The sequence below is a fragment of the Gadus chalcogrammus genome, chromosome 1 (assembly GCF_026213295.1).
Source record: "Gadus chalcogrammus isolate NIFS_2021 chromosome 1, NIFS_Gcha_1.0, whole genome shotgun sequence".
NCBI lineage: Eukaryota > Metazoa > Chordata > Actinopteri > Gadiformes > Gadidae > Gadus > Gadus chalcogrammus.
The window spans coordinates 13,015,227-13,039,680 of NC_079412.1; the positions used below are offsets into that span (position 1 = coordinate 13,015,227).

General features: G+C 44.1%; 3 protein-coding genes across 3 annotated transcripts; 1 reads left to right on the forward strand and 2 right to left on the reverse strand.

The window, feature by feature from the left end:
- Nucleotides 1–382: 382 nt before the first annotated feature.
- On the reverse strand, nt 383–14,418 carry LOC130401871 (solute carrier family 26 member 6-like). Its single transcript, XM_056606266.1, has 16 exons — nt 14,291–14,418; nt 13,708–13,847; nt 12,499–12,609; nt 11,803–11,978; nt 10,566–10,730; nt 9,610–9,762; nt 9,389–9,471; nt 9,054–9,201; nt 8,072–8,185; nt 7,717–7,794; nt 7,433–7,528; nt 6,663–6,769; nt 6,253–6,322; nt 5,720–5,887; nt 3,842–3,869; nt 383–489 (listed from the first exon to the last, which is right to left on the reverse strand). The coding sequence occupies exons 1-16, from the start codon at nt 14,416–14,418 to the stop codon at nt 383–385; spliced, it is 1,872 nt and encodes a 623-aa protein (XP_056462241.1).
- Nucleotides 14,419–17,330: 2,912 nt separating this feature from the next.
- On the forward strand, nt 17,331–17,760 carry LOC130402722 (B-type lectin plumieribetin-like). The gene is made up of 2 exons (XM_056607246.1): nt 17,331–17,420; nt 17,509–17,760. The coding sequence occupies exons 1-2, from the start codon at nt 17,331–17,333 to the stop codon at nt 17,758–17,760; spliced, it is 342 nt and encodes a 113-aa protein (XP_056463221.1).
- A 3,092-nt stretch (nt 17,761–20,852) lies between these two features.
- LOC130382532 (deoxynucleoside triphosphate triphosphohydrolase SAMHD1-like) lies at nt 20,853–24,209 on the reverse strand. Its single transcript, XM_056590346.1, has 3 exons — nt 24,050–24,209; nt 22,336–22,450; nt 20,853–22,105 (listed from the first exon to the last, which is right to left on the reverse strand). Exons 1-3 carry the CDS (start codon nt 24,143–24,145, stop codon nt 22,071–22,073), a joined length of 246 nt encoding a protein of 81 aa, XP_056446321.1. The 5' UTR covers nt 24,146–24,209; the 3' UTR covers nt 20,853–22,070.
- Nucleotides 24,210–24,454: the final 245 nt, after the last annotated feature.

Genomic DNA, 24,454 nt, shown 5'->3' on the forward strand with positions numbered 1-24,454 from the left:
GGTTGGGCCAATCAAAACTATTTATCTAATATAGGGCGGGTAGATTCAACAATTGTTTACTGGGATGCGCCCCATGGGAGTGACGTTGAGGTCTTTTCATAAACGACAAGTTGGCTGTTGCTGATGTTGCATATGTTTCATTGCTCTGATTGGTTTTAGGTCAATCCAATTGTGCCAAGAGGCATTAGGCTATGCGCATATTGTCACGATCCCTGGAAACCCAAAATTAACTGAGCAGTTAATAATAGAATAAAACACAAAAATGCAGGGGGGGTAGCTTTACTTCCTGTTGACCCAGTTATGTTAAGTCAAATGAAGAACCAATTAGAAAGTTGCTTGAATCAGATTCAAAATTCTGAATCAGAGTCTTTGATCATTTGACCTATTCTCTGGTGCAGATTTGCTTGTCCCCGTCCACCTCAAACACCCTGGCGAACTTGATGAGGCGGTGGTGAACCAAGTTATTCTTGATGCCCAGGTGGTGGCAGTCTGTGAAGTGTGCAACGGATGGGATGGATACATTGACATGAAAGTGCAGGTTTACTTTTACAGTTTCTGGCTTTGTTTCTCCATTGATTGGTTGATTCAGAGAGAAAGATATCCCCAGCAGCTGTGGATGGAAATTGAGGTAGGTGGGTATTGAGGGTTAACTTTAACTAGTCACTTAGAGGACTTCTTGTTTATTTATTGCAAAGCAACTTGAATTCGGATACCGTTTGTATCAAAAAACGGCAGTGCCATTTGCCCAGACTTTGGCCCTAGAGCATTATTCAGCCCATGCGCTGCCTGGGAACTAATGGAGACTTATTAAAGGCTTATGTAACAGAGACAACATTGTGAGTGTCAGTCCAAGGAGGGTTTTATGAATAAATGTATTCAAGTGCAATAGTGTGTTTTGAAAGGTGCATTTGTGGCCAACCGGTCAGCTGAGGGGAAAAGGATGCAAGTATACCTTTGAAAAAAACATCTACAACAATGCAGAGCTTCCAGCACATTCCTCTATACAAGGCAGGGTTGGGTAGTTTCTGGTTCCACCGGTTTGGTGCGGAGTGCAAGGTTATACTGGTTTATCTTATGCTTACCGACATATGTCATTATGAGGTGTTTTGGCATATTAAAACGTAGCCTATTGTTTACTTCAGGCCCTTGTGTTGATGCTAAATATAACTTGTATTGCAACTAGTGATGCTTATTCAGACTTTTCATTCTGAACATTAACCGACACTTGTTAACTCTTCCTCAACCATTCACGATAAGAACAAGGTTAAGGTGAGGCCAACAATCCAACACATTAAGCTTGGTTGGGAGCCTCAAACACAAAGAGTATTTTGACTAAATACTTGGAATAAAAAAAAATACTTGGAATAAAAGCAGCACGTGCTTGTGTACAAGAAAAAGTTCGGTGGCTTATGTTTTATTATGTTCTTTGAAGCACTTTGTAATCCTGTTTCGAAAAGTGCTTTACAAATAAAGGTAATAATTATTATTATTATTACCGGTCTGGGCTGTGTTGAGGATTGTATTTATTGTTAAAGGTAGATCCGGTTTTGTCTCGTGCTGTTTTCCCCCTCCCTACCAGAGCCCTGTCTCTGTTAGTTCATGACACATTTTCCCTGCCCTCACGCCCCACCCTGCCAGATCCCCTTCTCTGACCCCCAGTTTTAGTTGATATCGTTCACCTTCATCCTGTTATTAAACACCCTTACTCCCTCCCCGAACTACTTTGGGGGAGTCGACCAATGTAGGTATATACACATACATTGATTGAACAATGTATGAGTATACACCTTCATCCTGTTCTCATCCTCCTCCCTACCAGACGTCTGCCTCTAACCCCCCTTTTGCTTTAAGGCAACTGATCAACGGAGCAACTGATGGGTTGGTATTGGCCTCAAATGGTCCTTCTTGTCTCTTACAGCCCAACAATAGATCCCTTTCTCTGACCCCCACTGTCAGTTGATTAAATCCTCCTCCCTGCCGGCCTCTCATCCCTCCATTACACTTGAGGACTTGATCAAACAATTGATGTGTGTTCACCTTGATCCTGTGCTCCTCCTTCTCCCTGCCATCTGTCCCCAACCCCAAATGGCCGATCCTTTATTTCACAGATCGAGGACAGATCCCCCTCAGACCAACAGGTCTGGGGCCCAGCTTGCCCAGCTATCACACCCAGGCATTGGCTTGGTCCTTCCGCTCTGTAGTGTTTGTTTCTGGTCTCCCCTAAGAGAATCACTGCCAAAGGATGTGGAAATGTCTGTGTCCCTCATCCTGTATTTATAATATCACCAGATGCTGGTTTTGCTTTTGTTTCTTTGTTTGTCTTCATTTAGATATGCATGACCGATAGTATTTTGACTAAATGCTTGCAAAAACACATAAACACACAAAACCAGTGCCAATTTCCATGCCCATACCCTCTCTCTCCCTTGTTGTCTGCAGTTGTCAACAATCCTGAAGTTTTCCTTTAACTGAGGAGCATGAAGTGCAATCGTCTGTTTTGAAAGGTGTATTTGTGGCCAACCGGTTAGCAGTACCTTTGAAACAAATCTACAACAATGCAGTGGTGCCATTTGTTGCCATGGAATGACAGCAGCACACGCCTGTGTACAAGGTAGGGCTGGGTGGCATACCGGTCTGGGCTGTGTTGAGGATTGTATTTATTGTTAAAGGTAGATCCGGTTTTATCTCGTGCTGTTTTCCCCCTCCCTACCAGAGCCCTGTCATCCACACAACGTTCTTTGCGCTCGAAGTTCGAGTGAACAGCGTCAAAGCGTCCCCAGATGACACGAAACCTTGCAGCGCCCTGGTGTAGTGCCAGTGGCCGAAGGGCGTGATGAAGGTGTTCAGACGACGATCCGATACACGCAGTTGCACGGAACGGCATTGCCTGAGGCCGTGGTGGAGGGGTGTCAGTAACACAACTTAAGTTCATAGATAGACCAAAAACGTAACAACATGTAGATTTTCCATCACAGGGGCTGTACGCTGGGGGCTGTACGCTTGGGGCATGAGCACTGAGCGTCCTGGGGATTACTTTGGTCTTCGCAGCCACCGTAGGCAGACCTCGTAGCATTCACATACAAGGGCTTGATCGGTGTGTCGCGAGCGCCGGGGCCATTCTCGTCTCTGGGTCCTTCTCCACTGTTACTCGATGGGAAGTCCGCAAGGAAGAGGCCCCGTTGGGAGCCTCAAACAATGTTTGTTTTCTATGTCGTTGAATGGAGGAAGGAAGAGAATTTTGACCGCTCATACTTACTTTTCTATACTGATTGACCCATCCAAACAAACTGCTGACGGGATGCCTCTGACCTGGTTGACCATAAACAATTCAAACTTCTGACCAGGCAGCCCTCTCTATTAGAGCTGGTATTCTCTGAATAAAATCAAGCTGATAAACTGACCAAAAAGACCATCAACTAAACAAAGAGGCTGCACAAGGCTCTGAGCGCATTGACGCTAACCAATTTGAATACAAAATAAACTGACGGGTCTCTAACCAGTTTAACCGAAAACTCAACAAAAAGGCCATGAACTGTGCCAGTCAGTCCTTTTAGCACATTATTCTGATATGTACTCTTAACTCGTTGACTACCGGGAAAAAGTGTTATCAGCAACTTAGTACCCCACAGAGCGCATTGATTTGATTTTTACATACAATTTAGACAGCTCTTTTCCAAGATATATTATGATATCAGGTTGTATTAAGGGCACAGGAACAGAAAGGCACATTTGTGGCAAACCAGATAGCTGAGTGGAAAGGGATGAGAGTATACCTTTGAAACAAACAACTACAACAATGCAGCGGTTCCACTTGTTGCCATGGAATGAAAGCTGCACATACCTGTGTACAAGGCAGGGTTGGGTAGTTTCTGGGTTCACCGGTTTGGTGCGGAGTGCAAGGTTATACCGGTTTATCTTTTGATTACCGACATTTGTCATTAAGAGATGTTCTGGCATATTAAAACGTAGCCTATTGTTTACTTCAGGACCTTGTGTTGATGCTAAATATAACTTGTATTGCAACTTGGGATGGTTATTCTGACTTTTCAGTCAGAACTATAACCGTCACTTGTTAAACCGTCCTCAACCGTTGGCCGATAGTATTTTGACTAAATACTTGCAAAAACACATAAACACACAAAACCAGTGCCATTTTCCCATACCCTCTCTCTCCCTTGTTGTCTGCAGTAGTCAACAATCCTGAAGTTTTCCTTTAACTGAGGAGCATGAAGTGCAATCATCTGTTTTGAAAGGTGTGTTTTGGCAAACCGGTTAGCTGTACCTTTGAAACAAGTCTACAACAATGCAGTGGTGCCACTTGTTGCCATGGAATGAAAGCAGCAAATGCCTGTGTACAAGGTAGGGCTGGGTGGCTTACCGGACTGGGCTGTGTTGAGGATTGTATTTATTGTTAAAGGTAGATCCGGTTTTGTCTCGTGCTGTTTTCCCCCTCCCTACCAGAGCCCTGTCTCTGTTAGTTCATGACACATTTTCCCTGCCCTCACGCCCCACCCTGCCAGATCCCCTTCTCTGACCCCCAGTTTTAGTTGATATCGTTCACCTTCATCCTGTTATTAATCACCCTCCCTCCCTCCCCGAACTACTTTGGGGGAGTCGACCAATGTAGGTGTTTACACCTACATTGATTGAACAATGTATGAGTATACACCTTCATCCTTTTCTCCCTACCAGACGTCTGCCTCTAACCCCTTTTGCTTTAAGGCAACTGATCAACGGAGCAACTGATGGGTTGGTATTGGCCTCAAATGGTCCTTCTTGTCTCTTACAGCCCAACAATAGATCCCTTTCTCTGACCCCCACTGTCAGTTGATTAAATCCTCCTCCCTGCCGGCCTCTCATCCCTCCATTACACTTGAGGAGTTGATCAAACAATTGATGTGTGTTCACCTTGATCCTGTGCTCCTCCTTCTCCCTGCCATCTGTCCCCAACCCCAAATGGCCGATCCTTTATTTCACAGATCGAGGACAGATCCCCCTCAGACCAACAGGTCTGGGGCCCAGCTTGCCCAGCTATCACACCCAGGCAGTTGGCTTGGTCCTACCGCTCTGTAGTGTTTGTTTCTGGTCTCCCCCGAGACCAGAAACCCAATGGCACACAAAACCAGTGCCATTTTCCCATACCCTCTCTCTCCCTTGTTGTCTGCAGTAGTCAACAATCCTGAACTTTTCCCTTAACTGAGGAGCATGAAGTCCAATCATCTGTTTTGAAAGGTGTGTTTTGTGGCAAACCGGTTAGCAGTACCTTTGAAACAAATCTACAACAATGCATTGGTGCCACTTGTTGACATGGAATGACAGCAGCACACGCCTGTGTACAAGGTAGGGTTGGGTAGCTTACCGGTCTGGGCTGTGTTGAGGATTGTATTTATTGTTAAAGGTAGATCCGGTTTTATCTCGTGCTGTTTTCCCCCTCCCTACTAGAGCCCTGTCATCCACACAACGTTCTTTGCGCTCGAAGTCCGAGAGAACAGCGTCAAAACGACGGCATGCATACAATTATTGTTCTGTGGTGTATGTGTGTCCTGTGCTTTTGTATCTGTATGTTTGCGTGCTTGTCTCTATGTGTGTGTGTGTGTGTGTGTGGTGGGTATTGGTGCATTTGTGTGTGTATGTGTCTGTCTGTCTGCATGTGTATGTGCATGTGCATGTGCATGTGCATGTGCATGTGCATGTGTATGTGTGTGTGTGTGTGTGTGTGTGTGTGTGTGTCTGTGTGTGTGTGTGTGTGTGTGTGTGTGTGTGTGTGTGTGTGTGTGTGTGTGTGAGTGTGTACCTTTTCTGCTAGAGCGTCTTGGTACATCTCAGCATTCGCAAAATAAAGAGTAGCAGAGGAGCGGAAAATCACCACGCCTGGAACCTGTTTCACCTGTCAATCAAAACATCCACCAATAACAAGCATCAATCAATCAGTTCATCAACGACTCAATCCAATCACACCTGGCACCTATTTCACCTGTCGATCAATCAAGCTATCATCAATCAAGAAATAATTAATGATAAATCATTTAATCAAATTCTGAAACTCAACCTCCAACTTAATGTTCAGTAAGACCTTGAACAGCCTTGTGGGCTGTAGGGTTTTACACTTTTGTTCTCTAGGAAGATGTAGCTAGCAACACATGTAGTGTAACTCTCCTGTTCTACAGCAGCCTGCCTACCGGCCTCTGTGTATAGGCTATAGGCTCTACAGTTGAGTGTGCTGATTGTGTCTGTGCAGCGCCGCTGCTGTACCTGGTTATACTCCTCCACTGGCCTGTAGAGGTCAGTATCTCCTACCCGACCTAGGAGAGAGTAGCTTGGTCTAACACACACACACACACACACACACACACACACACACACACACACACACACACACACACACACACACACACACACACACACACACACACACACACACACACAAATAAGAGTCAGCCTAACAAAGCTAACGAATTGAACTCATTTATGGACTGTGTGTGTGTGTGTGTGTGTGTGTGTGTGTGTGTGTATGTGTGTGTGTGTGTGTGTGTGTGTGTGTGTGTGTGTGTGTGTGTGTGTGTGTGTGTGTGTGTGTGTGTGTGTGTATGTGTGAATGGATCGGTGTGTGTGTGTGTGTGTCTGTGTGTGTGTGTGAATGGATCGGTGGGTGTGTGTCTCACAGCTGGGTCCTAAAGATGACGGTGAGCAGAGAGAAGGCGATGGAGGCGGCCAGGCCCAGGTCGGGGTTAAACAACACAGTCAGGATGAAGGTAGTCACCCACACACACTGGAGGGAGGGAGGGAGGGAGGGAGGGGGAGAGGGGGAGAGGGGGGGAGAGAGAGAGAGAGAGAGAGAGAGAGAGAGAGAGAGAGAGAGGGTTGAACAACACAGCCAAGATGAAGGTCACCACCCACAGAATGACAGAGAGAGAGAGAGAGAGAGAGAGAGAGAGAGAGAGAGAGAGAGAGAGAGAGAGGAAGAGAGGAGAGAGAGAGAGGAGAGGGAGGGAGAGGGAGAGAGAGAGAGAGAGAGAGAGAGAGAGAGAGAGAGAGAGAGAGAGAGAGAGAAAGAAAGAAAGATAGAATCATAAATTATGGATCATGAATTTTGTTTTGTGCCATTCTAGTCCCCTTAACACGCCTCCTTGTCACCTTCTAGTACACTACTCATGTCCGCTTGTTCACTTCCTAGCCCACTCGACATGCCCTCCTGACAGCTTTCTAGTACACTCAATAACTGTCCTTGCTCACTATCTAGTGTACCAACCCTCTATCTTTGCTCCCCCTCTGTCCTTGCACACGCCTGCAGTGCACTTTGTGCACGTTCTACCTTCCAGCCATGTGCGCCCCCCCCCGCCCCCCCCCCCCCCCCCCCCCCCCCCCCCCCCCCCCCCCCCCCCCCCCCCCCCCCCCCCCCCCCCCCCCCCCCCCCCCCCCCCCCCCCACTCACCATGTCTACACGGCTGGTCCTCCACAGAGCTGGGATGTCCTTGAACTGCTTCATCATCCCTTGTAGGTTCACGTAGATGATGGCCGCCAAAACCGCCTGTAAACACACGCATGCACAAATTCAAGATACGCATGCATGTACACACACATGCATGAAAACACGTACACACTCAAAAACATGCACAAACACACACACACACACACACACACACACACACACACACACACACACACACACACACACACACACACACACACACACACACACACACACACACTCAGCACCTTAGGGAGGTCTTCAAAGAGAGTTCCAATCCACAAAGTGATGAACAGAATCACGACTGCTGATAGAGCCCCAGCCACCTAGTGCACGGAGAGAGAGAGAGAGAGAGAGAGAGAGAGAGAGAGAGAGAGAGAGAGAGTAGTTGTGCTTCAACTCTCAACTCTGATCTGTTCAACAGACCACATGGCAGCAGTCTGGTAACTAGATAACAGGCTGCTGATTGACCAAGATTGAGCAATAAGAATCAAGCAATGTTATATGATATAAACTATAGATCTGTTCAGGATAATTTCTCTCTATATATACATATAGAAATGATGGATTAACAAGTTGTTTACCTGTACAAGTACTGCCTACCTGTGTCTTTCCACCTGTGCTCTCCTGGACCATGGTGCGAGACATGGAGCAGCTGATGGCGAAACATTGGAAAATCCCTCCCACAGAATTGCTCAGACCCAGAGCTATCAGTTCCTTAATGAGGAACAAACCATATGGGGGTTTCAAAAGGGGGCATGTTTATTTTTTATAACACCCTTCACACACAAAGGCTGTTCATAGTGAACGACATCGGCAGGTCACAAGACATTTTAAAAATTAAGACAATAAAAAATAATAACGGTAGCAATATCTTTCTCTTATAGATAGTTTTTCATTCAAAACACCATACAATACGAGATTGACCAATAGCCTCTATCCAAAGGCTGTCAGACTGCTGAACGAACAACCTGCCCCCCGCACCCCCCACCCCACCCCCTCGCTCATATAACTCCCACTATAACTCCCACTCAATAACTGAACTGGACTGCATTGCTGCACTGTACACTATTTTCCATCTATTGCAGGACTGCAGCCCCCCAACCCCACTCACTCTCACACATCACAACTATGGACTGGACTTGCTGCATTCTTATTCAAGTTATTATTTATTTATTTACTTATCTATTTATCTTTTTTTTATTTTTTTATTTATTAATATATTTATATACTATGCCAGTGGTGATGCTCTAAACTTAATTTCGTTGATTAACTCTGTTGAACAAGGACAATAAAGAATCTAAATCTAAATCTAAATCTAATCAGACAGAAAAACATTACAATACAAAAACGTGTTAAATATAAGACGATAAAATAAAAAAATAATAATGAATAATAAATAATGGGGCGCAGATTTATTTTTTTCTTTCTAAAAGCTATAGAAACTTTTAGGAATGTACTTAAAAGTATAAAGCATTGGGTCAGAACTTTGGGAGACTCGGTGAGGGGGCTCCAGATATGTGGGGCAAACATACAGGAAGGTACAACAGCGCAGCCAGCAGGTCAGGATGCGCGGTCTCTGTACCTGGTTGGCGTCCACCTTGTAGCCGTATTTGAGAGCAAAGATGCGTCCGAGTGAGATGGCGATACCGTAGCCGACCACGGACAGAGCGAAGGCGTCGCCGATCACCTGACCGAACAGAGAGGCTGTCGGGAGGACTGGGGGCTGGAGACTGGTGTTGGAGGGAGAGAGAGAGAGAGAGAGTTTAGTAGGCATGCATTGAAGCATGTGTATGTGTCTCCTTTTCTTTGTGCTTTGGTTGTGTGTGTGCGTGTGCGCGTGCACGTGCGTGTGCGTGTGTGCGTGTGCGTGTGTGTGTGTTTGTGTGTGTGCATGCCGGTGAGTGTGTGTGTTCTCACCCTGAAGGGATCAACCCCACTACATCTACTCCATACTTGTCCTCCAAGTTGACCTGCCAGGAGATCACCGTGGCAACAACAATCTAGAGTGAAGAAACGGACATCGTTAGCATGTGTGCATATGTTTGTGTTTGTGTGCATGTATTTATGTGCAAAATTGTATATGTGTGAGCACATCTACATTTGCGTGTGCGCGTGTGTGTGTGTGTGTGTGCCCTCACTGCGATCAGCTCCACAGGTATGGGCACGGGAAGCTTCTTGCCCAGGTAGTTGTTGAGCTCCTTGACCAGGATGAGGCCGACAATGGCAACAATGCTGACCACCAGGGCCCCCACGTTGGTCTGTGGAAGCAGGTAACACACCTCCAGCACCGTCTGGAGAGAGAGAGAGAGAGAGAGAGAGAGAGAGAGAGAGAGAGAGAGAGAAATAGTAAAAGTGCCTTTTTGATTTAATATAAATGTAACATTTGATTACACGGATGAGCAGTCAATATGTTACATTTATTGAAAGAGTTTAAAGTGGCAGGGAGTTTTACTTCACTCATTCCACCCTCCAACCAATATATTTCAATACCAGAGCAAATTTCAAAGACAGGCTGGCAAATCTCCTCTGACCAACAGAAGGCACCATTTAGTTTGATCTGTGCTTGAGCGAGTGTGTTAAAGGGACACTGTGTAAAAATTACTCCCATCTAGTGGTACAATTGTATATTGCATTCAAACTAATAGTGCTCGCTTGCTCTAAAACTACGGTGGGCAGTATGTGCCAAGAAGCTGTGTCATGACATCCAATACTACCTCATCGAGTCATTCGAGTGATGAGGTTCGTTATTTCAAACAAATTTCAAACTGCATTGAATCATTAGTGTAAGCTAATGTATGGGTAATTATTCCTCGAGCAAGATAGTGAATTATTTCAGTTGGCTCAGTGAAAACGCGAGTATTCTTACATATGGCATACAGTCTGTAAATGAAGCTAACTCATGGTCTAGGCCTATATGTGTACAGTCTATAAATGAAGCTTACTCATGGTCTTTGTGGTGCAAACAGTTTATGAATGAAGCCAACTCATGGGGTCTATGTGGTACATGCAGTCTATATAAGTGAAGCTAACTCATGGTCTTTGTGGTACATACAGTCTATAAATTAAGCTAAGTCATGACTTAGTCGATACTTACGTATATGAGGGAGAATGGTCCGCTGAACCTGGCGGGTGAGATGCCGAAGGTGTACTTGAGCTGGGACACCACCACGTGGATGGCAGCAGCGGTGGTGTAGCCACGGACCAGCGGCTCCGACAGGTAGGTCACCACAAAACCAAAGTGGACCAAGCCCAGCAGGATCTGCACACGCATGCATTCAATCACGTACACACACAATGACCTTTGACCTTTAGGCATGTTGCTTCATGGAAAGACTGGACCGACCTGTATTGGTTATGCAACTATGGTTGTGAAGAGATAAAATAACATCTTAAGGAACGTGTGGCTTGGTTGAGCCTGCATTCTCAGAATCGGATAAGAAACACTTGTAGTACACTACTACATAATGAGCAGCACAACCTGAAAGGTTCTTTGCTCATTCATTTTACACATATAGGAAACAACAACCTTTAAACTTGCAGCCATACATTGAGAAAAAAACAGCCGTTTCCTCAGAGGAAAGCAATAGCATCCACCTGCAGCCCTGGACCCGGGGCCTGGGGCATGGCAGAGGGGCCTGGGGCGTGGCAGAGGGGCCTGGGGCGTGGCAGAGGGGCCTGGGGCGTGGCACCGGGGCCTGGGGTGTGGCAGGCCAGTTTTTTTGTCTTTTTTCGGCGTTTCGTGTCACAGTCGGCCCCTAGATATTGGCTGTTAGATAAACATATGTATACAATATATATATTTAATTAGATTGATTATTTATTATTAATTAATCATTTTTTGAAATTGTAAAAGGAAAAATGTACTTTGCAAAACTCGACTGGGCCGACTGTGACAAAACGTCACCGGTGCCACATCCCAGGCCCCGGTGCCACACCCCAGGCCCCGGTGCCACACCCCAGGCCCCTCTGCCACACCCCAGGCCCCGGTGCCACACCCCAGGCCCCGGTGCCACACCACAGGCCCCTCTGCCACACCACAGGCCCCTCTGCCACACCCCAGTCCCCGGTCCCTCACCACAGGCCCCTCTGCCACACCCCAGTCCCCTCTGCCACACCCCAGGCCCCTCTGCCACGCCCCAGGCCCCTCTGCCACACCCCAGGCCCCTCTGCCACACCCCAGGCCCCGGCTCCGGGGCTGCAGCTGGATGCTACTCAAAAAACGTCCTCTAGCAAGCAGACGGAGTCATGTGACTGGACTCGGAAGGGGTAGGGTGGGCCCCCGGTGGGGTGGGCCCCAGTGGGAGCGGGGTGGACCCCCCCACCGCTCGTACCTGGAACAGGCCGGACATGAAGGTGACGGCGGCCGCCACCCGGACCCTCTCGGCGTCCCGGGACAGCAGGTCCACCACGCTGGTGTTGGACACGTTGTCCCACGACAGGAAGTCGGCGTCGGGCGCCAGGCGCTCCGTCACGCCGCCGATCATCACGCTCATCACCGCATACGTACCTGGGGGGGGGGGGAGTGAAGCCGTAGGGTAGGAGTCAATACATCGGTCGAATGATCTGTGATTCGATTGGTTGTTCGATTTTGTTGATTGCATAAATTAATCAATAGCCGACTGATCGATTGGCCGTCATATATCCGCCAAGCTATCTGTCAATGGATTGATTGATCGGGCAGTTGGTCAAGCTATCGGTCAGTTCATCGGTCGAATCATTCCGTCGATCAATAGATAAATCATCAATCTGTTATCTTTGCATCTCTTTCTCCATCCCAGCCGTCTTTGTAAATGAAGGGAGACTCCCTTGATCCCAGTCCATTCAACTGGTGTCTCACACACACACACACACCCACACCCACACACACACACACACCCTGTTCTACTCTTTACCCTACCTGTTATTGATGCCAATAGTTTACTATGGCACACCCTAGCATTATATCATTGATAACGGATATGATATAATAAAAACGTTGTTTATCGTATTGATTATAGTTATTTGTAGGTAAGACGTTGTGTGCAGACCGACGGAGATGTGCTTGGAGGTCCCGAACAGGAAGTAGACGAGGACTGGGTAGAAAGATGAGTAGAGTCCATAGACAGGAGGAACAGCGGCCAGCAGGGCGTAGGCCATACCTACACACACACACACACACACACACACACACACACACACACACACACACACACACACACACACACACACACACACACACACACACACACACACACACACACACGGGAAAAGACACCGACACAGATGCACACACACACGCACACACACACACACACACACGCACACACACTTTAAGTTAACTATCATCTAGAATTGACAGATATAAATGTTTATCAAGTGAACAACATGAAAGCACCCGGCCGTTGTTCATGCTTCCTTCGAGGCTGATGGGTGTTATTGATTATTGATGTTCCTGTGGTCTGACGTTCACAATCCACACTCTTTGTGCACATATACCTCCTGAGCAACCCTAACCCTTATGGGAGAAATTTACCCTAGGTTTAAAGGAACCACACACATTAGTTTGCCTACATGAATGAAAATATTCTGAAAAAAGCACGGTCAATGAGGAACTATATTCTGAGTGATATCCACTCGTTATTTCATGATCGTTATCATTTACATATTCTGCCTTCACTGAGATAAACCTTGTTTTCTGATTTCAAGTGGATCCCTTAAACTTTAATTCTTATATATCTGGCTTAACCCATCCGACAAAGAAGGGGAGGGATTTATGACATCCACATTTAATAATTTACACCTTCTGCTGTCCCTGAGATGAACCTCGTTTACTTAGCGGACTCCAAGTTAACCCCAAAAGCTGTACACCTCTGTTCATCTGGCTCACCCCATCCTGACCACAAGAGAAGGGGAGGGCTTTTTTGGTATTTAATGTTTGCTAGCTTTAGGCTGGGGGAGTGTTGAGCGTGATTGACTTTATCCGGTTCACTCTGGTCTTTCACACAACAAGTGCAATTTTCTCTTACTTCAGCGGAGCAGTGTACACCAGTAAACAGTCCCCGAAGCAAAGAGAATAAGCACATTTCAAGAAGACCAACAGCAAATACAAGGAGAATAAATATGTTTTTTTTTACAAAGAATTCGACAAAGCAATATCCGAAACATGTAAGATAATACCTAACCATATCCGAAGTCCTCCCTACGCACCCTAATCCCATGGACCGGGTGTGGATTATGGGAATACCGTTACTCCTCACCCTGAGGAAGCTGCATGATGCCCACGCTGATCCCAGACACCAGGTCTCCCACTGCGTTGTCCCTGACCGGGTATCGAGGAAGCCAGGAGAGGATAGGCAGGAATCCCAGGATGAGACTTTTCATCCTGGGGCCGGAACACCTAGGAGGATGTGCAGCATTGGACGAGTGGAGAAAAACATGAAAGGGGCCCTCACTCGTTCAGTACATAGAGCACTAATTGGGGCGTCATCATTTTGTAGTGCCATCGGAAATCTGAGTGCACAAATCTGGTATGATGTACTGTATAATACACCTTAAAAGAGGTGATCAAGAAGTAATGTGTCTACATTATATCTGCATCTGGGGACACATCTGGTGACACATCTAACATGCGTCGGCTAGTTTAAAAAAAAAAAAAAGGTTTCCAGCACATAATAAATTAATCCGAATTTCATGTATTCATGCATTGCTTATTTTTACGGGACGATATAAAAGTTGGTATCCTTGGCAAAATGTACCCCAACGAGTGAGTCACGGCATAGAAACGTTGATATCTATTGTTCCTAACATGTCGTGTTCCTCTACTTTTCTTTTTTTTTTTACCTCAACGACTCTTTGACCTTGACGGAAAGCATCACCTTGACCTCGCTCTTCTCTGCCATCTCCTCCACGGCTCCTTCATCCAGGACCTCTCTGTGGACGCTGTAGCCCACTCTCCTCCTCTCCGTCATGGCTGGAGGCGGTGGGTACACGGCCTGGACAGCACCTTGTTTTCCAAACCCCCACATTTAGTATGGACAACATCCAGAGGTAGGTGACCTCCACAGAGCTAGACGTGTCTTGTCGTTTATTGTTAAGAATAAGCGTTAAATTTATCCTTAACATGCCAGCGTATTCGCAGCAACAACAATGACGATACAAAAGCTGCTTGATTTGCAATTTTCCTTGGAACAAGAAGTGGGTTTTATTTCCTGGATACTATCAGGTTTTCCTCTTTACAAACACTAAAGGAACAAACAACTCTTGCTCAATTAGGTACGTTTGCCGTCTTGTAAGGTAGGTTTTGTTATCGGATGACAACTGCCACATTTCCATCCTACATCATATCCTCATAACTGCTAATGTTCAAAGATATAAAACAAAATTACATATGTATTTTTTGGATTTGATTAGTTGTAAATGCCGGTACAGGCAGTAAACTCACCTGCTCACTGTACTAGAGAACCCTTTCTGCTGTGCGGGCTGAAGTGGAAGACAGGTCGGTCGGTCTGTTCCAGAAACCATGAGGATCGAGGACACCGAGGGCAGAATGGGATCCTTAGTGCCAGGAGGCTAAAGCCACCAGAGGACTGTCCTTGGCTCCTCAACGTTTACAACCCTGAGTAGTATCTTCAAACCAGGTATCTCTGAGCCTCGCATCAGGCCAAGATAACAGAGATAGCCGGCTTTTCTCCGAGCCGGTCTGAGGGTCACTTAACGAACACAGAATACTGCAGTAATATTACATCTCGCACCTCCAGCAGAGTTGAGAGACTATTTACTCCCAGACAGGGTAACTCCAGCATCAGGTAGCAGATTTATGTTGTTTCTCTTACCAGATCAAATTCAGCAGACAATCAAAAACAGTCTCCAGCCGAGACCAGATGGATGGCTGGCCCTCTGTGGTCTTCACGGCAGTCCGTTCTCCGCACCGGTCAGTGGATCTGAGTCTAATAGCGTGTTCACTCCAACGGGGAAAGAACTTAGATATGGGATGGGGGTAAAGGACAGCACTGGGCTCAAGGTTCACTGGGAATCGTCAGTTACATACAACTGCTCCCTGAGTCACAGAGAGACGACGGACTGGGTTGTCCTTGAAGAGGGGTACTGGTGTGGCCTTTTCTTGCAGTATTGGAGTACTGCAGTACTTATTGTTGGCTGTGGAATGTTGACTGAACTGATTTATGAAAAATTAGATGCCATGGGTGGAGTTAAAGATGTTGCACAATCATAGACAAAGACGGACGGACGGACGGACGGACGGACGGACGGACGGACGGACGGACGGACGGACGGACGGACGGACGGACGGACGGACACAGACAGACAGACAGACAGACAGACAGACAGACAGACAGACAGACAGACAGACAGACAGACAGGCAGGCAGGCAGGCAGGCAGACAGAAAGACAGAAAGACAGAAAGACAGACAGACAGGCAGGCCAAGAAGACAGGCCATCAGACAGACAGGCCATACATGAAGAACTGTGGTTCTCTTATCTTAGCTTGATTAGATTAACCTGGTCTTTGGGCAGTCGGGTTGGTATAGCCTGTTGAGGACATGTTTACAGCACTTTCGGACAAACACAAGGCCATTAAAAGACGGGACAGACTTTTAAATCTTCCCTTAAACACACACTTCGGATTAAAATATATGTGCCAACTATTAACAAATGATGGGTCAATGTGTTCTGTAAAATATTCGTTTTTTCTCATTAGATTACATGACCATTTACAATTATTTTATAAAAGGTGTACTTTTATCTGAAGTTGTAAACTTTGTTGTGGACGGTTCATCGTGCCTGTAAGAGGGCGTGGCCCTGGTCCATATTATAAGTATTCTGTTTGACAATCAGTGTATAGAAAGATTATGAATGTCTTTATATTAAAGTCAGAGGACTGGTGAATCTGACAGAATGGAGATCACTATATTGTTTAAAGTAATATATATTTTTGATACTTTTACATTTAATATTTTATCAATATATTATCCAATTACGAATGATCAAATCTGCTTTGGATATTTCGCTACTTAAGCTTTATTTTTTATTTATCATCAATACTATGTATACCTTATTTTTACTACTTAGATGACCCTTGCAGTTTATTCATACAGAATGAACTGCATCAAGACCTGTGGAGTAAATGTAGAATGTGACAAAACCGGTTTTGTCCCATTCCCTCACCAGGGCCCCCCTTCCTGGTGAGGGCCACTTCCTTCTCTGGGGATGATAAATAGCAGAGGTGCTCTCCATCTCGACTCACAAACCTGCAACTCCTCTCATCCCTCGTTCAACAGCTGCATCATCTGTCATCCCAGGAGAGTCTCATACCTCAGGAAACACCTGCACTCGTAAACTGATGACTGAAAACTTTAAGAAGACACTCATCTGATTATCCTTATTCTAAATTAAACGTCTAGTGAAAGGAATTTGTTGGAATAAAAGTTTTATTGTTTGGCATTTTTCGGCATATGATTGAATCGATTTACACTTCATACTGAGAACATCCACATTTAGATCTTCGCGGAGCTGCCTGCATTTATGCTACTACGTCACATTAACATTTACACAAGGGGGTAGTATGGTGTTTCCAATCCCAAATGTTCATGCCCCGAAGGGAAAATCCGAGTCGGCTCCCTTGAAAAGATGTTGAGAAAGCAATATATCTGTTTGAATTTATTATTTGAATGGATTATAAAATTAGCGTTTGGTGTGGAACTAATTCAACATCCGAAAACAGTGTCCTGTGCATATCATTCTCGTGTCTGGCTGCCGAAATCTAGACACTATGCTTGCTTCCTACTTTTAAAACAAAAGGTCATTCGGAAATGATAATGTTCTGACTTGCATCTGCTTGCATCAAACTCATGTCCTCAGAAACATGAGTCGGAACTCTCTCAGCACCGATCAGCAGCTCTTTAAAGGGGACTTCCTCATGAGTAACAACCAAGAGTACAAGGCTATCTTTCAGGTGAGCATCCGTAGAGATTTAGACACAGTAATGTCATACGAGCAAACTAGTCTTTCACCTAAACTATATCTTATCTTCATGTCCACAGGACGATGGAAACTTTGTCATCTACAAATGGTCTCCAATCTGGGCCCCCAACACTGCAAATGACCAGGCTTTTAAAGTCATTCAACAGGGAGATGCACACCTGGTCATTTACACCATAGACGATAAGCCCATCTGGGCCAGTGGTTCTTACAATAATACTCATAGCGTTCGGGTTCGTCTGACCCTGACCGACGAAGGGCACCTGGCAACTTCCAACGATGGGGTGCAAACCTGGTCTTCTAAGGATTGCTAAGAAGTTTAAATTGAAACTGTGCTTTTATGCGGTCGATCGAGACATGTCACGCAGTGATTGGTGTTACGTGAAATAAACATATCATAACCGCTCACTGTGTGGCCCTTTTGTTTGTTATTTATGTTTATTGTACTTCTAGTTTTAAGTGTTTACCATCAAACCGCTTACTCTTTTCACTACAAACTTTGACCAGAGGCCTAATGATTTGACTATATAAGAAGATAAGGTACCACTTTACAATAACGGTAGATTGGTTAACCTTTATTACTATTAATTAGTTTATTGAAAGTTAACTACTGGACGATTAATGATTTTCTAATGGTGTATATGTACAGGAATTATGTTTGTGTTAACTAAGGTAATGTTGTTTATAATAGCCTACTAAGGCATTCATTTATTTAGTTGGATAGGTTTGCGCCCAAGGGGATACTTGTTTTCACACAGTTAGGTAAAGTTGGTTTCAGGGCAGCATACATTTGAATGCAACACAGTGTAGCAAAACCGTGTAGCATACAAATAAACAATTTTCCAACATATACAACAGATAACAGATAAACCCAACCCATTTAAACATTATTTAATAAGGTTAAAAGGTTTGCACACAAACACACACACACACACACACACACACACACACACACACACACACACACACACACACACACACACACACACACACACACACACACACACACACACACACACACACACACACATTTTGTCACTCACCAGCATGGCAGCGTTACGCTCTCAAAAAGCGAGCAGGACTTCTTACCTATCCGCTGCCCAAGGATAGCCAGCTGTTTGCCCAGAGGAACAGCGTGATGAGGCATCTCTTGCTATGGCATCAAGGGTTTAGTGAAACGCTCTCCATTTGAAACAAAACAACGTGTGGCTTACAATGAGGTTAGACTGCGGAATTATATGTGGCTTAAAAAGTAACGATAGACCAATTGAATAAATGCTAGAGAGAGAGAGAGAGGGAGCATTACACATAATATAAAATATGACATACTGACAATATAACTTACCATTACTTAATAGGATATTAATAAGGTCCATTATATTTTGTTATTCTGTTTTTAGGCTTATTTTACTTCGCAAAACATTTGGCAAGTATGTGTTGAAATATGCTTCCAATGCTATTAGTGACATTTTAATTTAATTGAACCTATAGGTGAAGTATGGGAGCGAGATACAGAGAGAGAAGAAGTCGACATCAACGATGCATGCCACACAGTAACAACTTTCCTAGAAGCAATGACACATTTCAACAACAATTCGGCAATCATCTCTTCAAATTAGTTGGCAGGATGCCCTTGAGAAAATAAACCAAACATAACTTCCATTCATAATACAGTTCACACCAAGGTGGCCAATTGGGAAATTATTAATCTCCCACACAAACAAGTGATCTCACACACACTATATGTAAATATTACTGAGCCGCTTCATGTCATCAGCCTGAGTGAAGCTGACACCACACATATTTGTACAACGATTCTGATGTTTTATTCTGTTCGGATAACGAGACAGGCTATAATATTTAGGTTTTTGGTGGAGCAAATAATGGGTTTGTGAGTGACGAAAAACAACTATTTGCATTTGTACTATCACACTTTACCACCTTATACATGCGCGGGTTGTTGTAGGTCATTGTAGCGGAGCTGGGGCATCTACCTACCCAATCAGAAAGCTTAAATAATACGGAAATTTAACCAAGTATACTGGTCTTGCACCAGCCACCCTATTTTTCCGGTGCCCATCCAAAATACAATTCCTGGCAACTCTTCAGGAAAAAAAAAAAGTTACCGGGGATTGGGGCATTAGTCTGTGCATGCCCCATCGCAACGTTATTGTTTTATTTATTTGGTTGTTTTATTATTATTATTATTTATTTGGTGTATCATTCAATAATTAAATTAATTTGCTATTAATGAAACTGTTCTATCAAGCATTTGAGCTGCACATGCAGTGTGTGTGCAAGGGGCAATACTAAAGTGTGTATTGTTACTTTCGGTTTGACATCAGTTATGAAGTGGGGGGCTGGAGCCTGGAGGCTAAAGGATAAAGCCTTAGAATAAATCAAAGATCATCACTATTGGCAAGTGATCAGCATCATACCCAAAAGTATACCTCCATACAGCCCAAAAATGTCAGGTGGTGTATAGGTGTAGATTTAGGAAGGGGACAGGGGGACATGAACCCCCTCAGCCCCCAACATTGACATTGCCTTGATTTGTCTTTGGATATGGACTGTGGATGTCAATGCTGTGAGATGGGTCCCGCCACCGTCCAGCGACGCCAAGGAAGATGAAGATTAATAAACACTTGTGGTATCGTTTCAGCCACTATAGACAAGATAGTAGATGATAAATAAGAAGGAGTTGCCAAAAGACAGAGGCAGAGGGAGAAAAGGAGAGAGAGAGAGAGAGAGAGAGAGAGAGAGAGAGAGAGAGAGAGAGAGAGAGAGAGAGGCAAATGCAGTGGGACACTGAGGGGGTGCAAAGTGAGAGAGGCAAGGGGGGGGGGGGGGCATGGGGAGAGAAGGCACCTTGCAACAGCTGGTCTCAATTATCCACAGAGGGGCATGTTCGTGCGTGTGGCATGACGGCGGGGGGCTGAGACCACTGGCGCCAGAAAGAGAGCAACAGGTCAGGGAGGATGAAGATTATAAAAATACTAGCAGGCAGTTGGCTTGTTCCTACAGCTCTGTAGTGTTTGTTTCTGGTCTCCCCGAAGAGAATCACTGCCAAAGAATGTGGAAGTGTGTGTGTCCCTACATCCTGTATGATGGTCTTCCTGGTTGAAAGGACCAACAAAATTCCTCCCTACTGGTAAATTAATCCAGAATAGCCAAAATTATGCTAAACATGAGTATATGAGCATTTAAAAGACAAAAGATAAAAAACAATACAAATAGAGGTTCATTATAGACCAACTAGTCTATACACCTTTTTCATTTTGTTAAAAAACGTTTAAATACATATTGACGTATGCTTTAAAGTTGTTTCCAAATAGGAAACGTTTAACAGGTGACCACGGATGACTGCCTTCTTGGAGAAACGAACGGTCATGCTGCCCTCTGGTGGTTACAAAGGAAACATTTAGACATTGAGGACAAAGCCGTTTATTTTTTTCATCACCATTAATTTTTGCCCCAGCCTCTTTCTATCTTTTGAAAATATACTTTTCAGTTAACCTTTATAGCAAAACAGCAAGCAGCCTCTTCTAAGCACTATTCCTGAGCCCTTAATACAACCTTTGCCTATATCATAATATATCTTTGAAAAGAGCACTTAACATGAACGTAGACGGAATATATCTTTTTTTTTCAACCCACACACACACACAAACACTGAGAACAAAATGTATCAAGCGCTTATATATATATAGGTATGTTTACCTTAAAATTGTTTACCAGCCAAAATTATTATCATTATTATTATTATTATTATTATTAAGGAAGACGTTCAAACTTTGAAAATGAAAAAGAACACAAAATTAATATTAAATGCACTACAAGAAAACCATGAACAAAGATTAGACTATGTATTCATTATGGTGTCTGTAGCCTGCTTTGATTATGGTAATTTATTGCCTGGACTAAATGAGTACAGCAATAGCTGCATATGGGATTAAAGAAACCTCTGAGAGAGATAAGATTGAAAATATATGAAGCTAAAACCCACTGCATACAAATACACATTCAAGTGTGTTGAATTGATTTAACAGACTTATTACAGGCTTGCGACCGCCAAGGATACCGGATTTCCTTGTTTTTCTGTCCGATCACTTGATATATTGATTGCTGTCGGCATATAAAAAGAATTTCAACAAATATGAGAGATAATAGTTTGAAAATAATTTGCCTACCCTGTCTTTCATGTAAAAATCGAATCAATCCAGAAACACTAGAAAGAGTTCTTGCATGAAAACTCTCAGCGTTACATTCCCCTTAAGGTAACATGTAAACTATGTTACATGTAAACTATGGACAGAACATGCATATCTAAATGAAGAGAAACAAAGAAACAAAAACAAAACCAGCAGCTGGTGATGTGATAAAACTGAACTTGAAGACTGAAAGTTAAAGTTGTATAAGCTTTTGAGTGTATAACCCTGAGCACTGGCCCTCAACGGCCTCCTACTTTGATTAAAGACCATTTTCTGGTTACAATGGTGGATTTAAATAATTAATATTGTACTTTAGCCATCCAATTTCCTACCCATATCAATATCAAAAAAGGAGCAAGGAAAATCTTATTTCTTTTTGTTCTGTCAAAACTCAAGTTGGGTTTGGGCCTTCATTAGCTTCCAGCTCCGGAGGGTTCACATCTCAATTCTTGAAGAAAGAAAGAGAAAGAACTTAAGAAACAAGACTAAACAGGTCACATCTTCAACACGTTAACATGCCACCATGGGATTGGTGATGCCACCAGCACATGGAAAAATGAATAACCTAAAATAAAAGCTTTGCTTCAACTCCTACATCTAGCTACACAGTTGTAAAACAATCTAATTTGAAAAAATGTAACCACATGGAGCGATAAACTGAAGGCAATATATTATTACCCGAGCGCCACTTTTCAAAGCGCTTCCTGGGCGTTTTCAGGCTCTCCTCATCATTCCCCTTACAGTACACCTGGATCAACCACTCCTGAAAGTGTTCTGGGATGAGCGTGGACACCTACGGACAGGAGCCGGAACAAAGAAGAAGCACAGTCAGGGACAGACATGTTCAGGTTCAGTAGAGCGTAGGAGTACCGAAACTAGAGAGATATATGGACATAACACGTTAATTTTGATAATGTTAACAGTGAATAAGCTTTTCTAATCATAATGACCATAAGATGGAGGTTTTCTGGTTCATATCATGAGACAAAACCAGATCCTCAATACTTTACTGTAAAGCAGGGGCGAGCTGTCCATGATGTGAAATGTCCAGGCGTTTTGAAGGACAACAACATTTTTGTTCAAATACATCTTAGCATCAGCACCGGCTCCCCACAGGGCTGCGTGCTGAGCCCCCACACCCTCTACACCAATGACTGCATCCCCAGCCACCCCAGCAATACCATCATTAAGTTTGCGGATGATACAACAGTGGTGGGGCTCATCTCAGGTGGGGATAAGACTGCATATAGGGAGGAGGTCCAAAGAATGGTGTGCGGAGAACAACCTCATCCTCAACACCTCAAAGACCAAAGAGCTGATCATTGATTATAGGAGGAATAAGCCGGACATTCAGCCCATCAATATGAACGGGGAGAGCGTGGAGAGAGTCTCGGACTTCAGGTTCCTGGGCAGGCACATTCAGCAGGACCTGACCTGGACAATAAACACCAAGGCGCTTCTGAAAAAGGCCCAACAGAGACTGTATTTCCTAAGGATCCTCAGGAAGAACAATCTTCAGGAGAAATTGCTGATGACCTTTTATCGCTGCACCATTGAGACTGTCCTAAGCTACGGCATCTTGCTGTGGTTTGCCAGTTGCACTGCAGCCGAGAGGAAAGCGCTCCAGAGGGTCATAAAAACGGCACAAAAAGTCATTGGATGTCCTCTTCTCTCTCTTGAGGTCTACAATAATAGACACTGCCTCAGGAGAGCTCATATTCTCCTGAGAGACTCATCCCACCCAGGACATAACCTGTTTGAACTGTTGCCCTCTGGGAGGCGCTACAGGGCAATCAGATCAAGAACAAATAGGCTTAAGAACAGTTTCTACCCCAGAGCTGTTATTTCCCTAAATAATGCAGAATTATAAATTATTGCATTATCATACCAATCTGACCTTTTAAATTGGCTGACATTTTAAAATGTATATATTTGTTTGAGTTCTTTAACATTCTATATTTTTAAAAAATAACCCTTTTCTCATTTAGTTTTGTTTTAAAAGCACTTATTTTGAGAGCCTCCACCCCAATTTCGTTGCACTTTGTGCAATGACAATAAAGAGATTCTGATTCTGATTTTCAATGTTTTTTTTTAATTAACAACCATTATTTGTGTGGAAACACACTAGTTGTACTTTTACTCCAATTGTTTATTTTTTGAACAACATGACTACAGTTGTAACGCTGAGTTCGACGTGAGTCTACTCTGAAATGCTGCCCCAATGATGCCCAGTGTTCAGCTTATCTCACGCATGCACTGCAATGCCAGTCTAAGATTGGGAAGTCAGTGTTTACTATTCATCACAATAACCCTTATAAATGACCGTAATATTCCTCAAATACATGTATGTTTATACTGCAATTTCATGCTTTTAAGAATAATAAGTTCTTACCTGGTCCTGGGGGATCATGCTGGCCGTGTTGTGGTCTCTCTTGCTGTAAAAACGTACGTGATCGATGGGATTCTCTATCCCCATGCCATAGTTCATCTTGATAACCTAAGAGACACCGGAGGGAGACGTTTCACCTTTTACTGACACATGCATGGCGCTAGAGAGGGAAGAATATAGTACATGTCATAGGTTGATCAAGAAAACAAATAAATAAAAGGTATGTTTTCAATTTAAATCAGAGACGTATTTTTCACATACATGGTTGTGGGTATTTATAATGTGCAGTGAAATTATGGGTGGAAAAGCAATAGTCATTATTAAAAACAACAACTAACACAGTTATTTTATATATATTTTCAAACTGCTTAATACAACAGCAGCTAACTGGATTTCTGATATCTTTCA